At 46.4% G+C, this 17,499-nt stretch overlaps 1 protein-coding gene across 2 annotated transcripts in view; it reads left to right on the top strand.

Annotated features, from left to right (window-relative positions):
• The first annotated feature begins 3,417 nt into the window (after positions 1–3,417).
• Positions 3,418–17,499, top strand: part of CTPS1 (CTP synthase 1) — a 32,908-nt gene continuing 18,826 nt past the window's right edge. Inside the window, exons 1-7 of one of the 2 annotated variants that reach the window (XM_003273342.3) lie at positions 3,418–3,602; positions 7,057–7,235; positions 8,604–8,774; positions 11,153–11,253; positions 12,376–12,492; positions 14,934–15,017; positions 15,532–15,612. In XM_003273342.3, coding sequence (XP_003273390.1) covers positions 7,070–7,235; positions 8,604–8,774; positions 11,153–11,253; positions 12,376–12,492; positions 14,934–15,017; positions 15,532–15,612 — 720 coding nt within the window. In that variant the 5' untranslated portion in view covers positions 3,418–3,602; positions 7,057–7,069. Of the gene's footprint in view, positions 3,603–6,287; positions 6,312–7,056; positions 7,236–8,603; positions 8,775–11,152; positions 11,254–12,375; positions 12,493–14,933; positions 15,018–15,531; positions 15,613–17,499 lie in introns of those variants that run through there. The other variant, XM_030823598.1, reaches the window with a different exon arrangement.

A 17,499-nucleotide genomic window follows, 5' to 3' on the forward strand; every position in this document is an offset into this window, starting at 1 on the left:
TAAGGAGGAAATGATCAGCTGTGACAAATGCTCTTAGGGAAGTGGTCAGTTTGGGGGCAGCTCTGGGGCTGTATAGCTGCACCCAGGAGCCCACAAGGAGACTGGGCCTATGGTGGGGGAGAGAAGCAGCCCAAATATGTAAATACATACACATGCGCACATGCACACACACATATGCATTCCTGCCATGCACATACAGCCACACTGTTGTCTATCTTTTTTTTTTTTTTTTTTGAGACGGACTCTCGCTCTTGTCGCCCAGGCTGAAGTGCAGTGGCGTGATCTTGGCTCACGGCAACCTCTGACTCCTGGGTTCAAGCGATTCTCCTGCCTCAGCCTCCTGAGTAGCTGGGACTACAGGTGCCCGCCACCACGTCTGGCTAAGTTTTGTATTTTTAGTAGAGACGGGGTTTCACCATATTGGTGAGACTGGTCTCGAACTCCTGACCTTGTGATCCACCCACCTTGGGCTCCCAAAGTGCTGGGATTACAGGCATAAGCCACTGCGCCCAGCCCACTGTTGTCTTTATTTGGGACTTACAGACATTAGAGATTGGAGTCTAGGCTGATGTACAAAGAAGAGGTCTGAGAACATGGAGGCTAATTTTTGACGAGAGCAGTTTCAGTGAAATTATATGAGCAAAATATCCTGATTGGAATGAGTTCAAGAGAGGGAAGAAATTGGAGACAGCAAGTACAAACAACATTTTTTAGGAGTTGTGCTGAAAAGTGAAACAGAAACGGAGGGGGAGCTAGAGAATGGCATAGAGTCAGGAAAGGGGTTTTAAGATGGAACAAATTGCAGCATGTTTGCATCACACTAGTGGAAAAGATCTACTAGAGAGGGGAAGACTGCTGACGCAGGAAGGGACATTCTACTAGACATTCTTGAGTTGATGAAAGGATATGGCACTTGCATACTAGACATTCTTTGAGTTGACAAATGGATATGGCACTTGGAGCAAAGAGGAGGTTGACCTCTGGGAGTGTGGGCAGTTTGTCCACAGTAACAGGAGACAACGCAGAGCTTGTGTGCACAGATAAGTGGTTGGTGGATATGAAAAATCTCCTGATGGCTTCTATTTTCTCGTGAAATGGGAAGCAAGATCACCAGCTGAGGAGAATATGGGGGAGGAGATGGAAGATCTTTGAGGAAGAAGACAATGTCAAGTGGTCATTCAGAGGAGTGGTTAGGTGAATGGCTCATTTTTCCATCTCTCATAGCATCTTCATCACCTCAGCAAGTACGTTCTCAGCATCTGTTATGTTCCAGGCACTCTGATAAACATCAAATGCTTCTTGAAAGAAGGTGTGGCTGTAGAGTACCTTCGAAGACAACCCCAACTTTTTTTTTTTTTTTTTTTTTTTTTGAGATAGAGTCTCCCTCTGCCCAGGCTGGAGTACAGTGGTGGGATCCTAGCTCCCATTGGCCTTGAATTCCTGGGTTCAAGCACTCCTCCCACCTCAGGCTCCGGAGTAGCCAGGACTACAGGTGTGTGCCACCATGCTCAGCTAATTTTTGTATTTTTTGTAGAGATGGGGTCTCACTATATTGCCTAGGCTGGTCTTGAACTCCTGGACTCAAGAAATCCTCCCACCCTGCCTCAGCCTCCCAAAGTGTCAGGATCACAAGTATGAGCCACTATGCCTGGCATTACCAACATTTTTTAGATTTGGAGCTGAATGCAGCATGGGCAGGTTGTCAGGGTTGAAGCACTGGTGATCCAGATCTGGAAGGAGCCAGAAGCCTCTAAGAGGCCACTGCAGGAGCCTCCTGACCTGGTTTCTGGGAATCCATCTGTTTCAACGATTTTCCTGAAACACAAATCTAATCCCATCACATCTTTTTTTTTTAAAACTCCTTCAATGAAGATAGTTAAGAACTTGTGGCAAACTGCTTCTAGAGAACAAAACAGGAACACTGGGGTACAGAAATAAGAGATTTACTTTTCATGGATACCCTTGTGTAGTGTTTGGGGAAAAATTATAACCATGTACATATATTCACTATTCAAAGGAAGGTCAAAAGCCTCTCAAAAGTTTCTACAGCTTTCCACTATCCCTAGGAGAAAGAAAAGTCTTTACTTGGTCTATAATGCTCTTCACCGTATGGCCCTACCCAACTCTTCAACCTAATCTCATGTTAATCTCGCTTCCTGTGGCCCTTGCGGACTCGGCTAGACTGGCCTTCCAATTCAGCTGTGCCGGCCTCTTTGGGCTTGTACACAGGCTTTTCTTTCTGCCTCACTTAAAAAAAAAAATTATTATTGCTATTTTTATTTTATTCATTCATTCATTCATTCTTTGAGACAGAGTCTCGCTCTGTTGCCCAGGCTGGAATGCAGTGGTGCCATCTCGGCTCACCGCAACCTCCACCTCCCAGGTTCAAGCTACTCTCCTGCCTCAGCCTCCTGAGTAGCTGGGACTACAGGCGCCCACCACCATGCCCAGCTAATTTTTGTATTTTTAGTAGATACGGGGTTTCACCATATTGGCGAGGCCGGTCTTGAATTCCTGACCTTGTGATCTGCCTGCCTCGGCCTCCCAAAATGCTGGGATTACAGGTGTGAGCCACTGCGCCCGGCCTATTATTATTATTTTTATAAGAAACGGGGTCTCGCTGTTACCCAAGCTGGTCTCGAACTTTTGGGCTCAAGCACGCCTCACTTTCTTATCCCCGCCTCTCCCTTTCCCATCTTTGCCAGTCTACTTAGGTCTCTGCTTCAAAGTTACTTTTTCAGGGCGGGCTTCCCGCCTGAATTCCCAACCCCCACCGGACTTGGTCAGTCCTCGCGCTGGGCACTCACTGCCCCGGCACCAGCATCTCTGCAGCAAGCACCCATGACAACCATGAAGTGTAATGAGCTGCTCAGTGTGCCTCCCTACATCGTTAGTCCGAGGAGAGGGTCCCTCTGTGTCCAGCACAGTGCGTGGCACAGTCGGTGCTCAGGGAGCGATAGCTAGATGAAACAGTACTTTTCGGGATCCTAGTCCATCCAAAGCAGCCGCCTTCGGGGCAGGTGTGGGGAGGAGGGAGGCCGACGAGGAGCCAGCGCCGCGCGACCCTCCGCACTTCCGTCTTGGAGGCCGGGGTGGCGCTGCCGCCGTCCCTCGCCCGGAGGCAGAGATGCGCTGGCGCGTCACCGCCAGGAGCCCACAGTGAAAGACCATCGGATGGAAGGCGACGCCCAGAACCCCAGGAGTCCGCTGTGGGAGGACGCGAGGCCAGGCGACGAATAGGCCAGGCGTGAGTCCCCAAACAGCCTCCTCCCCTTCAAGAGAGGAAGCTTGGGCCACAGGCTGGGACGGAAACAGAGGGGCAGACACGCCACCACCCGCCCGGCCTCGAACCGCCGGCGGCACAGTTCAGCCGAGGCGGCCAGGCGGTCCGGTCTCGCGCCTGCGCACTCCAGGCCCCGCCCCGCCCCGCGCCCTCCAGGCCCGCCCCGCCCTCCACCCTCTGCGTGCGCACAGCCTAGAGCCCGCCTCCGTGAAAGACTGCCGGGCGCATGCGGTCGGGGTTGTTCACTGGCTGTCCGGGGCTCCGCGCGCGTCGCCGGCCCAGCTCTGTCGCTGACGGGAGGATCTGAAGCCGGCCGCAGGTAGGCTGACTCCAGGGATCCCGGAGGGGAACTGTTCTCCCGCGCAGGAGTCAGCGGCTCGAGCTGAGCCCGGCGCCGAATAGCCCCGCCGCCGATGTGACGGACGTCGCTCCTACCAATCAGGGGCGAGGTGACTCGGCGTCCTGCCCAATGGGCTGTGTGCCTAACGGGAGTGGGGCGGGCGCCCCGGCCGGCGAGCTGCCGGCTCCCGCGCGCGGGCCTCGTGGCCGGGCGGCGCTGGGGAGAGGGGCCGAGCGGGGCGCGGGGTGGCTTCAGAGGCTGCGGGGCCTGCGCCGCCCCGCTGGGCCGCGCCGAATCAGCTCGGCCGGGCTCGTCGGACGGAGATGGCCGTAGGGGCGTGGAGCGCCGCCCCCCCTCCCCCGCCCTTGCTCTTCGTCTGCGAGGAAGCCCGGCAGTCGCCCATCCATTCAGGCGGTGCGGGCCTTGGGCCTCGGGCCTCCGGCCTCGGCGCGGGCTCAGCCGCCCGGGGCTGGGCGGGGCGGCTCCACGCCGTAGGACGAGGGGGCCTGCGAGCTCGCCGGCCCTGGGCCCCACGACTGGCCTTTGGGCCCCACGGCTTCCTCTCTTTCCGACGGCCGGGAGTCGGGGCGCTAGCGGTGTATAGAGCTCACCACGTTTGCGTGGCGCCCTTCCTACCACGCTCGTTACGGTTTCGAATCCTCAGCGGCCCTGTGACGCGGGCGGCGCAGAGATTCTCACCCCCATTTCCCGAGATGAGAACCCGCGTTGCAGGCAGCTCAAGTGACATGACTGAGGTTTGCACACGAGTAATGGGGGCTGGCACTTCATCTTATAACATTGAAAGAAAAAGCATTTCCCCCCTCAGGCTTTGTTGAATTTCTCTGATGCGTCTTGATTTACGTTACTTCTGTGCCGGAAAGCCTTCTTGCGCCTTCTGTCACCTTCAGAATTAAGTTCAGATTGGGCATGCCAGTTTGCACATGACCTGGCCCTTGCCTACCTTTCCAGTTTATCTTCCACTGTATATCCCTCCCTCCCCGCCTTCCCCCTCACGGCCTTACCTCTGTTCTCTGTAGCTGCCCCACACCTGCCTGTTCACCCTGTTCCCTTTCCTGTGCTCTGAGTCGTGCAGTCAGTCCTTCAAGGCCCATTGCAAGTCACATCTACAAAACAGGAGCTGCCTGGATCCGCCCACTACCCCCACGACTTCTCTCACCTTCCTCTGATGGCCGTCGTACTGAAAGCTTCTGCTCTCTTCGTCCCCCTTTATAGTCTAAACATGTTTTCTGTCTGCTTCCACCATCACCGAATTACTCATGTATTTGTTAATGTTTCATCTCTCCAACTGGACTGCCAGAAAGTTGAGATATGGGCCCAAATCTGATTAATGTTTGCAGTCCCCAAGCACAGTAGCTGTCATGTAAGTCAGTAGTCCATAAGGATGAATGAATGAGCCTCTCGCCTGATCTTTGTGTATATTGGCATATTTATTGCCAGGCACTGAGACGGCAAGAATCCAAAGAGAGAAACTAAAGAACGTAAAGAGAGATGTTAAACTCTTAGAGTAAAATTGGGACAAATCAAATGTAATTGGATGAGATGAATCTTTTAAAGAAGTAACTCACTCGGTGGCAGAGGAATTTCTAGGATCATCCAAAACTTAGGGAGACCAGGGTATAGTCTCAGTAAGGGATATGTCTGGTTAGAACATATCTAAAATGTACCTAAGTCTGATTTTCACGTGTCAATAAGGAACTGTAAAGTGAGAGACTTAGGGTCAGATAAGCCTGGAGACACCGCATACTGTATAGCAGTGATCACAGTGCGAGTTTACTTGCTAAACACTCCCAGGATTCTTGCGTTAAATGACTTGGTTTAATCAGCATTTCTCTGATTTATATCCATAAAACCCTTTTTGAGAATCCCATGTGCATTTTGTTGAAACCAGGGAGCATGCTTTTGGAAATGCTGTAGCAGAGGATGCAAAGAGCCTTTGCAGCGGGGTAGACTTCTGAGCATTCTTCCTTCCTTGCCAAGTGTGTTCTTTCTTGCTCTGGGGAGGGGGTGGGGCGGGGGAATGCTTCAAGCACAACTCCTTAGTTGTCTTGCTCCTTAGTTTATTTTATCATAATTTGGCTTCACATGGAACGTTCCTGAGGAGGAAAATGTCCTGACCATGCCAAAGTAAGCATTTTCTGCTACTTTCCAATTGTGTTTTTCATTTTGGTCACATTTGGGTTTGCTGACCAAATGGACGATTCTGGACCTCTGCACCTGGGGACCAGTGATAAATCCTCCGTGGTGAGCCTGTCACGGTCTCCTCACCTCTTGTCCATGCTGTTTTCACCTGCATCTTGACTCTGCTGCCCTTGCATCTTCTTTTATTTCTCCTTTCCCTGCCACCGTGGAACTGCTCTTTGGATTTAATCTCATCTCCCCTCTGAGTCCTCTGCTCATCATATGCTTCAGACTGGTTTCTTATCTGATGTCCCTCTGCCCCAGTATTTACAGTCTCTCTTCATTGCATGCCTGGGAGAGATTTCTGACAAGGAGCAAGTTATTGTTAAATTATAGAAGAGAACTGCTTTTTTTTTTTTTTTTTTTTGAGGTAGTCTTATTCTGTCACGCACACTGGAGTGCAGTGGCATGATTCCAGCTCACTGCAACCTCTGCCTCCTGGGTTCAAGGATTCTCCTGCCTCCGCCTCCTGAGTAGCTGGGACTACAGGTGTGCTCCATCACAGCCAGCTAATTTTTGTATTTTTAGTAGAGATGCGGTTTCCCCATATTGGCCAGGCTGGTCTCGAACTCCTGACCTCAAGTGATCCTCCTGGCTCTGCCTCCCAAAGTGCTGGGATTACAGGCATGAGCCACCATGCCCAGCGGGAGAACTACTTTTAATTAAAGGAATTTTGGTTTAGCTGCAACCACTTCGAAATGTTGATGTTCTTTCCTTTTAGTCTATCTTTTATAACCTAGAGGAGCTGTGTTTTCTTGATGATACGTTGTAGTTTAGCCAAAGACATTATTTATTTCCTGGAGAACTGGAGTACTTATCCAAGTTTGAATTTTTTTCCCATGTAGGGAAAATAATGAGGCACCTGCCTGGTATCCCAGTGTCTGGCAGTGATGTCAGCAAACATTTGGGGTGTAGTGTTCTATCAGCCAGCTTAGAGCTGGTTTTATTAGGTTGACTCTGAAGGTTATTAGTTGTCAAAGCTTTAAACAAAAGCTGTGTTATTAGAGTAGCAGTTGTTTTTCTACACATATTTGACTAAAGCCCCTCAGTGATCCAAGAAATGTTTGTTATGATCCTATTTAAACCTGATGAGAACCTTCTGAAGTCCTGTGACAGAGAAACTGAGGCTTCAATAGGGTTCATAGCTAATAATTGGCAGAGCCAGTGTTTGAACCCAGATGAGTTTGGTTTGTTGAGATACATTTATTTCATCTGTAATTTTTCCTTCTTCCAGGTCAAAGAGTAAAATGAAGTACATTCTGGTTACTGGTGGTGTTATATCAGGAATTGGAAAAGGAATCATTGCCAGCAGTGTGGGCACAATACTCAAGTCATGTGGTTTACATGTAACTTCAATCAAAATTGACCCCTACATTAACATTGATGCAGGAACATTCTCTCCTTATGAGCATGGTAAGCACAGCGGATTTCTTTATAATAATTGCATGTGGGAGAACATGTCAGCACTTGGGAATTATGTGCACGGTTTGCATAACTTTTATTTTCTGCCTTCTAACAGGTCCCTTAATATAGCAGAATGATACTTTTCTCACCTAGAAAGGAAGAAGCAGAATTCTTTTTTTTTTTTTTTTTTTTGAGACAGGATCCCACTCTGTCCCTCAGGCTGGAGTGTAGTGGTGTGATCATGGCTCGCTGCAGCTTCCACCTCCTTGGCTCAAGCGATCCTCTCACCTCAGCCTCCTGAGTAGCTGGGACTACAGGTGTAAATCACCATGGCTGGCTAATTTCTAAATTTTTTGTAGAGGTGGGTTTCCACTATGTTGCCCAGGCTGGTCTTGGGTCCTCCCACCTGTAATCCCAAAGTGCTAGGTTTTACAGGTGTGAGCCACCGTGCCTGACTGCCTTTTACTTCTTTGTTGTTATTGAGAACCTGTCGACGGTGTGACATGCGACTGTGGCGGTTACTTCAAAGATTAATTGCTTAAAACTGAGAGAGATGTTAAAACATACCTCTTAAGTTTTAAAATTCTGCATTCATACTCCTCCTCTCTAGCGTTGAGGTGAAAATCTACAAGCATTAAGTGTCACTAGTGCAGAAATCCTCATGTAACAAATGTCATCAGGAAAAGATCCATATACCTGAGTGATCTTTAATACAGAATTCTTGAGCAGAGGATGAGTTATCTCTCTGAGGGAGAAAATGAGACGTTTTTTTCCTTTCCTGTGTTTGAGTTTGTCTCCTATTGTGGTGGTAGGAATGAATCATTCTGGGCAAAATTTCTAGAGTGAAGTTTCATGGAATGAATGTGCAACAAAGGAATGGGGTAAATGTGTGCAGTTTCACAAAGTTGTTTAGAACAAAAGCAGAGCTCAGAAGCTGATTTTTATAATCAGCACAAACTTAATATGCATATATCCAGGTTTTGAATCAAATATTTTTATCATACTTTAAACCATATTATGCTCAATTAGGAGACTTTTCTGAAGGTTCTTTTTCCCTAGGCAGCAGATGCTGTATACTACTGTAAGGTCCTGTATATGCACAGCCCAATGGGCTGTCATTTCTTCCCATCTCGTGCTATTTTATAACTCTTCTTAAGAATGAGTTTGTTGACAGGCTAGAAGTATGAAGTTACCTTTTAGAGAACAGCTGATAATTTTTCTTTTTGTGTGTCATATTTAGTCTTCTAGAAGTGAATTTCTGTGCTTCCTATTACGTAATTGCACACCTTGTTAATGAGTGTTTTATTTCAGGATTGCTGTTGTGCCACGGTATAGGTATTTTTCACTTAACGTAAATGGTTTCTCTGTTCACTGCAGGTGAGGTTTTTGTACTGGATGATGGTGGGGAAGTAGACCTTGACCTGGGTAACTATGAGCGGTTCCTTGACATCCGCCTCACCAAGGACAATAATCTGACCACTGGAAAGATATACCAGTATGTCATTAACAAGGAACGGAAAGGAGATTACTTAGGGAAAACTGTCCAAGGTAATACTGGATTTACCTTTAAAGCTTAAAAGTCTTAACCAGTTTAATTTCTTCCCCCTCTCACCTCTACACAGATGTATAATTCCCTTTTGAGTACAAAAGTTTACATTGTATGTGATTTCAGCATGAAACTCTCAAGGTATTGTTACTGAAATATGCCTTCAGTTGAAAAATCAGAATTATATTGTTGTTTGCTAAAAAAAATAATTTGAAGAACTACTTCTTCATTGAAGCTTGTCAGTCCTGCCAAGGCAGCATGATACGAGTCCAGAGAGCTGTTGTTTTTACACAGTAATGAGTGTGAAAGTGGTAAAGGCAACTCGATTAGGGCATTAAGCCAGATGGCATGTATGTGTGCATCTGGGACTTACTATGTATAGAAGTGAGAAGGAAATGAACATCTATTGTGTATACTGGTTTCCAGGCCATTCATCAGTGCCATATGGCCTAGGAGGAGCCTGAGAAGTGGGTTTCTGGGTCCTCCCAAGCTTTCACTGGCACAGCTTCGCTTACATCTATTTGCTGTTTTGGAGATTTTGTACAAACATTCATTTAAGGAAAATGTTTTGCTGCTTTAAAAAGGTGGGGATGGAAAACTACTGATCTAGTATAATGGCAGTGGCCCAAATTTGGAGAGGTTGCTGAAAAGTGGCTTTAATCTGAGTTATGAGAGCAAATCTGCTTTTGGCTTTAGACTTTACTGGCCTGAAAGCTGAGGGTCACACTGACAGCTGGCTCTGGTCTGGGACTGCCCTGGCAAGATTCTGGGCTAATTGGGTCACGTTTGGATCTTAGCTTCCCCTCTCACCAGCTTTGTGAACATGGGCAAATTAACCTCTTCGAAATGTGGATTCCTTTTCTGTAAAGTGGAGACAATAACAACACCTACCTCTCTGGGTTGTTAGGAGGATTAAAGGAACTAAAAGTCAATGAAGTGTTTCCCTGACTTCCTGACACATAGAAAGGAATCAGTTAGGAATTAGAATGGTTTTGATCATACAGTTTGCTGTTTATTTATTCATCATCCATCAAATTTGCATTGAACGCTCACTGCAGTCAGACCCTCACTGGTGCTGGTAATGCATCTGATGAACAAGACCAGAGAGGTCGTTGCCCACGTGGAGGTTACCTGGGGGGGAGGCAAACAACAAACATAAAACAAAATGAGACGTCCGTCAGAAACTGTGAAGAAACCAATGGAGTGAGGACAGAAAGAGTGACTGGGGAAAGCCACTGTGGGCAGGTGGTCGGGGAGTCTCCCAAGAGAGGCCATTTGAGCTGAGAGGCCAATCACAGCGAGCGTGGAATGAGAAGTGCGGAGGCGCAGGGCTACGAAGGCTTGGTTGGTCCAGGAATGGAGGGGAGGCCGGCATGGCTGAGGCAAAGTGACCGAGGGGGATGGTCAGAGAGTGGGGGTGGTAGCCACAGCCAGGTTCTACCCAGTCTCTGGGCCGCAGCAAGAAGCTAGGAGTGTACTCGGAGGAGTGGGAAGCCACTGAAAAGTTGAAGTGTGGGAGTGATGAATTCTGACTTGAATTTTAAAAGATCACTTTGACACCATGTGTGGAGTAGATAATGAATATTCTCCTGCGTGAGGCAAATGAATATCCTTATGCGTGAGGCATTGCTGTAACTGGAGTAACCTGGAGTTAAACAGTAATCTTCACCTTTTAGGAACTTGCAGTCTGTGCCCAACAGCTATGATTTTTGAAGTGTTGAGCAATTGCTGGCATTCTTTGAGCATTGACATGGCAGGCACTTTACTGAGCATTTTACAGGTGCTGCCTCACAAAATTTCCACAACTTAACAGGTGGGGAAAACAAGCTTAAAATGGTTCTATAATTGGCCCAAAGATCCACAGCTAACGAGTCATGGGACTGAGGTTTGAATCCAGACATTTCGACCCCAGGTGCTGTGCTTCTAAGCACTCAGCTGTGCTGTGCTGGCTCACTGCAGTGGATTGTCTACCCTTTGGTAAACTGGAAACATATGGAACAGGGTCCCAGAAGTCTCTTGTTCCTGGAAATGCACTGAAGTGTAATGTGCCCACCTTCAGCTGTGAGCAATAGGGTTGGCCATACTGGTGTGTGGCCGAAAGGGTGGACTCTGCACAGGGGCACGTGCGCCTGTGTGGCTCAGGACACTGCTCTCAGCCTTGCTCTGTTGCAGGGCTTCCAGCAACAACTTAGACATCTGGCTGCAGGAAGTGTGAGCTCAGAGATTTGTTGAGGCCAGTTAAAGGGGACCTCAAGTATTTTTATGACCCTATTGCTACTCTCTCCAGGCAAAGAGTGCTGCAGTTTTCACAGTAAGTGCATTTGTCTCAATCAATGTAGATGGACAAGCATAAGTTCCCTGTTTGTTTTCTCTTTCCCAGTTGTCCCTCATATCACAGATGCAATCCAGGAGTGGGTGATGAGACAGGCGTTAATACCTGTAGATGAAGATGGCCTGGAACCTCAAGTGTGTGTTATTGAGGTTTGTATGATTCCTGCACATGTGAACAAGTGTACTCATCTCCTTAGTCAGCCATCAACAACTGATAAGACAGTTCCCAGTGGAGCCCTTGGCCTTCCTATCTCTGGTGCAGTATGTTGCAATGTGGCAGGTAAGGGCACAGTAACAGTCATGTGGAATGGCCACGCAAGGGAAAACAGTGGTTTGCCCAAACAGTGCTCCTTTTTTGTAGCATTTATGGATTCACTTAGTACTGATTGTGCCCTTGAGTAGTGTGACACATTTTCATCTATCTCTTGAGCAAGTCAGCAGATCTTTTGCTTTCATCTGGCAAGAGCATTCGTCTCTGAATGAGCTTCATTTGGTTTCAGTATCTGTACTCCTGCTGTGCTGATCCTAGCTGTTGGATCTCAGTGTTCCTTAGATAACAGGAGACTCAAAAGTTCCAGCAGTTTGTTTATAACTAATGTTTTTTTTTTTTTTGAGACAGGGTCTCACTCTGTCACCCAGGCTGGAGTCCAGTGGAGCAGTCATGGCTCACTGCAACCTTGACCTCCTGGGCTCAAGCAGTTCTCCTACCTTAGCCTCCCCAGTAGCTGGGACTACAGTGCGCACCACCATGCCCAGCTAGTTTTTGTACTTTTTTGGGAGAGGCAGGGTTTCGTCATTTTGCCCAGGATGGTCTCCAACTCCTGAGCTCAAGCCATCTGCCTGCCTTGGCCTCCCAAAGTGTTAGGATTACAGATGTGAGCCACTGTGCCCAGCCAACTGATGCTTTTCAGTACAAAAATTATTTATGGTTAGCCAAGGAGATAAGATTTCGGGTTTTTTTTTTTTTTTTTTTTTTTTTGCTTTGTCACTGTGATACAGATAACATTCCTGGCACCTCTCTCACCTGACCTTTTTCTTGAAATGATGTGGAAAGTTCCATAATAACCTTTGGGAACGATGAGCCTGTCCAAAAGAATAACCTTTTAGTACAAAGAGATGTCTAATTCCTGTTAACTAACATTATACAGGGTTAGAGAGTCCGTGTTACATAATTACTGATCACTGAATCAGGAAGACAGAACAGTTGTTAGAAAACTAAACTGCCAGAGAAGGGTTTAGTGCCTAACCTCTGAAACAACTTTGTTCTTCTAGCTTGGTGGAACCGTGGGGGACATAGAAAGCATGCCCTTTATTGAGGCCTTCCGTCAGTTCCAATTCAAGGTCAAAAGAGAGAACTTTTGTAACATCCACGTCAGTCTAGTTCCCCAGGTAAGTAAGACATTGAAAGTTTTACTTTGGGGGAGATGGAGAGGAGGGAGGAAAGGTAAACTGGAATGATTTTCACTCATTGTCTAGTAGTTTTCACTTGAGGTGCAGGAAGCAGAGAATAAAGAACTTTGTAAGTTTAAGTTTGTTACAATCATACTTTTTTGAAAAGATCAAATAGAAAACCTTTGAAAAATCAGAGCAGTTGCATTTGCAGATGTAGATGGGCCGTGTGCATTTGTCTTTACTATATGGTGGAACTAGAGTAAAGAGGCTGTTTTTAAAGACAAATCTTGTGGAGAGGAGTCAATAGTAACAATAATTGGGAAGCCAGAAAGCAGATGGATGCATAGAAACACTAAGCTGACCTTGAGTGCCAGATCTTATGCCTGCAGCAATGAAAGCAGAGAAGCAGCCCTGTTTGCCCTGCAGAACCCCAAAAGCTCAGGAGTAGGGTGAGGGTGGGCCTCATGTAACTACTGCTTCAGAAGACTCAGACCCTGACATCTTCTTCCTACAGTGCACAGTTGGGCATTAGCCTCCTCCCACCTTTGGCAGAAGGCTGGAGGCTTGTTCTCTGGAGAGGGTTCCTGGATGAGCAGACAGTAGGGACAGTTGAGGGCAGTACAAATGTGGGGTTGTGTGTAATGTTATGCTGTTGACACTTCTTGCCTTCTTCCACCATTTGGTTCCCAGAATCACCATGTTCAGGCTTGGCCATTCCACGTAGGAGATTGTAAGATTGTCCTCTGGGGTATGGATAGCCCAAGATAAAAGACACTGGCTCTGGGGGCTCCCCATGAAATAAGCCATCCAGATTTTCACCATGAGAAGCCTCCCCACTCACACAGAACTTATAGGTAGCATTTGAGCAGGCCTCCATACACTTGGAGAAAGCATCTGATAGGTAAGAGACCAAACAACAGAAAGAAAGAAACTTATAGGGAACTGAGGCGCTACAAGCAGAGGAAACTTTAAAAAAACAACAAAAAACCTAAAGTGACCTGTCATTACTATTGTTAGAAAATTAAAAGGAGATAAGCGATATCCATTAGATAAGAACTAGATGCTGTAAGAAACAAACATTGAGAGAACAGAAAAGAATCCTTGGAAATTAAAAATTGGATAGCAGAAATGAAAAGGTTAAGAGAAAGTAAGTTGAGGAAATACCCAAGGAAGTACAGCAAAAAGACCAAGAGATAGAAAATAGGAGAGAAAAGGTAAAAAAATTAGAGGACTGGCTCAGAAGTTCTAACGTCCAAATAATAGGAGTTCCAAAAAATAAGAACAGAGAAATGAAGTATAATCTGAACCCCAGGGGTCAGGAAATGACGGCCTATGGGCCACATGAACCTACCTCCCCGTTTTTGGAAATCAAGTTTATGGAAATACAGCTGCGTCCACTTGTTTGTGTGCCATCTGTGGCTGCTTTTGCTCTAGAACAGTAGAGTTGAATACTTGTGGCAGAGACTGTGGCCCACAAAACCTAAAATACTTATTATCAGGGCCTTTACAGAAAAAGTTTTCTGACCCCTTATCTGAACAATTCAAGGAAATTTCTAGACATCAGTTTCTGGGTTGAAAGGGCCCCCTTGGTGCCTATCATATTGGACGACAGATGACCTACACCAAGGCATATTATTGTGAAGGTTCAGAATAATGGGGCAGAAGTTCTAAAGGGCTCTAAAGAGAAAAATCAAGAATCATTGTGCCACTGGACCCCTCAGCAACAATACTGGAAGCTAAAAGACAGTGATGCTATTTCATTAAAAATTCTAGTGGAGGCTGAGCATGGTGGCTCACACCTGTTATCTCAGCAGTTTGGGAGGCAGAGGTGGGAGGACTGCTTGAGCCTATGAGTTTGAGACCAGCCTGGGCAATGTGACAAGAGCCTGTCTCTGTTTAAAAAAAAAAAAAAAAGTCCAACAGAAAATGATTTCCATCCTACAAGTCCATATGTAACGTGTGTATCTGTTAAGTGTGAGAGGAGAATAAAGATAATTTAGTACAGAAAGGAAAAGTGTGGCACATGGTTTGGGAACAGTATTTAAATACTTAAAAAGTATGTAAACCCAAAAGAGGGCTGCAGGCACAGGAACGTGTCTAATGGGGGCAGGATCCTCATTTATCAGGGAAATCAATAGAAAATGCCTCCAAGTAAATGTGAAGAAGTAGCACACCAGCAAGATCAGTTAAGAGTTGAAGAGCCGTTGTTTCTAGGGATTGGAAAGGGGAGAGTGGGTGAGGGCCGATACCGCTTACAAGCTCGGTAGAACCATTTGACTCTAAAATGCATGCACGTGTAACTTTGACAAACATAAAAGCTAAATTATGTAAGTGACCAAATGATCTATTTCCCTATTAAAAGGGGTTCAAGGAAAAGTCATACTTGAAAATTCCTTATCAGAGGGAAAGTAACTTTTTTTTTTCTCTTTGTGAAATAGCCAAGTTCAACAGGGGAACAGAAGACTAAACCCACCCAGAATAGTGTTCGGGAACTTAGAGGACTTGGGCTTTCCCCAGATCTGGTAAGATTTCCTGATAACTGATTGCAGTGTAATCTTTTATGTCTAGTTCAGATCACTCTTTCATGACAGACAAGACCTTTGTCTTGTTGGCTTGCTTTTGATAATGGATGATGGAGAAAATAGGATTAGTGCTTTGAATCGGGCTGTAGTTTGCAAGATGTTCCTACGTAGAGCATGTTAGGTCTTGTACTCCCCAGACCTTATTTTTCCTTTCCGTCCTTTTATTCTCATTTTTACTCCTACCTGGGAACACTAATGGAGGAAAACCCCAGAGCTCTTGTAGTTCATTAATGTATTCATTTGTACCGCCATTCGCTTGTTTCTCCAGTTTGGTGTTCACGGATTTTAGCTTTGAAACGGGTCATAATATCTTTATGGATTATGTGCCTGGTGCTGAGAGTTAACGTTTTCGTTCATCTTAACAATGTGATGTCTGTTTTAATTTCAGTCAGGAGAAACCCCTACTTTTGTCATCTTTTCCTTGTGTCTAAGCCATCTTGTTCTCTACTGCTAGGTTGTATGCAGGTGCTCAAATCCACTTGACACATCAGTGAAGGAGAAAATATCAATGTTCTGCCATGTTGAGCCTGAACAAGTGAGTAGAAATTCCCATCTCTAATAAGTTGTTTTTTGCTTCTAATTGTCCTAAAGCCTCTTGATCAGTTTTGTGAGGCTTGTTACTTTCTAATTAGAGATAGTGGGCTGTTCCAGAAGAACCCATCGCCATCGGCCATTCCCTGCCTCTCCTGGTTCCCCAAACACAGCTGTGTCCCTCCTGCCTCTTCTCCGTGCTTCGTACTTTGTGCTCCAGCCGGGTGGAGTATCTTTCGGTTCCCCTAGTACCCCCACTCTCCCTATGATTGTACTTTTTCACTGGCTAATTTCTGTTAAGAACCCGTGTTCCCCTCTTCCTGTTGGCCTGGCAGTCTCCTCCTCACTCTCATCCTTCAGGTTCTAGCGAAGACATAGTGTTGTCTGAGAAGCTTTAACTGCCAAACCTCCTGGCCCTTGGCCTTCAGGGTTAACTGCTTCCTTCTCTGGGCTCCTGTGTGGTGTCGCACGTATGCTGCTGGTGGGCCCATCTTTCTGGTGTGTGTGTGTGTGTGTGTGTGTGTGTGTATGTGTGCATGTGTGTGCACATGTGTGGTGTGTATCTCCCTTCACAGACTCTGAGCTTCTGGAGGGCAAGGGCCACCTCATTCAACTTTATGTTTCTGGTGCCTGGTGTCTAGGGTGTTGTAGGCTGTCACAGAGATTTTAGTGTTTTTGTTACTGTACCTGTGATGCAGGAAATCCAAAATTTGGAACCTGTAATGTATCTAAGTGTGGTGCTTAGTATGGAAATTCTAGTGGTGATACATTGAGCATGTAGCTTTGGTCAGGTTTTAGATATTTCTGGCCTAGCAAGTGAAGGAATTTCAATTAGCAGAATAGGTTGTCATTAAAATTGTTCAATTTTTTTTTTTTTTAAATTGAGACAGAGTCTCGCTCTGTCGCCCAGGCTGGAGTGCAGTGGCGCAATCTTTTTGGCTCACTGTGACCTCCACCTTCCAGGTTCAAGTGATTCTCCTACCTCAGCTTCCCGAGTAGCCTGGATTACAGATGTGCACCACCACTCCTGGCTAATTTTTGTATTTTTAGTAGAGATGGGGTTTCGTTATGTTGGCCAGGCTGGTCTCAAAGTCCTCACCTGAGGTGATCCACCTGCCTCAGCCTCCCAAAGTGCTGGGATTACAGGTGTGAGGGCGCCCGGCCTTAAAAATATTCACTATTAAAAATGTAACAAGTATTTCCACATTTAAGTTTAAGTTTCAGATTTTTTGCTTTCTTTTTGATACAGAGTTTTCACTCTTTCATCCAGGCTGGAGTGAAGTGGAGCAATCTCAGCTCACTGGAACCCCCACCCCCTGGGTTCAAGTGATTCTTCTGCCTCAGCCTCCCGAATAGCTAGGATTATAGGCGCCTGCCATCACGCCCAGCTAATTTTTGTATTTTTAGTAGAGATGGTGTTTCGCCATATGAGCCAAGTTGGTCTGGAACTCCTGACCTCAGGTGAGCCACCCGTCTTGGCCTGCCAAAGTGCTAGGATTACAGGTGAGCCACCACACCTGGCCTTGCCTTTTTTTTTTTTTTTTTTTTTAAGAGACAAGGTCTTGCTGTGTCACCCTGGCTAGAGTGCAGTGGTGCTGTCATAGCTCACTGCAGCCTGGGCTTAACAGCCCTCCTGCCTTAGCCTCCTGAGTAGCTAGTACCTTAGGCGGAAGCTACCATGTTGAGCTGTTTTATTTTTTGTAGAGATGAGGTCTTGCTATGCTGCCCAGGCTGGTCTTGAACTCTTTGGGCTCAGGCAGTCTTCTTGCTTCAGCCTTCCAAAATGTTGAGATTACAGGCGTGAGCCGGCATGCCCAGCCTTGCTTGTTTTTTTAATAGGAATGTTTATCTTACTGAATTGACTTGATATAGTCTGAATACTAGTCTTTTA

The sequence above is a fragment of the Nomascus leucogenys genome, chromosome 12 (genome assembly GCF_006542625.1).
Source record: "Nomascus leucogenys isolate Asia chromosome 12, Asia_NLE_v1, whole genome shotgun sequence".
Lineage (NCBI taxonomy): Eukaryota > Metazoa > Chordata > Mammalia > Primates > Hylobatidae > Nomascus > Nomascus leucogenys.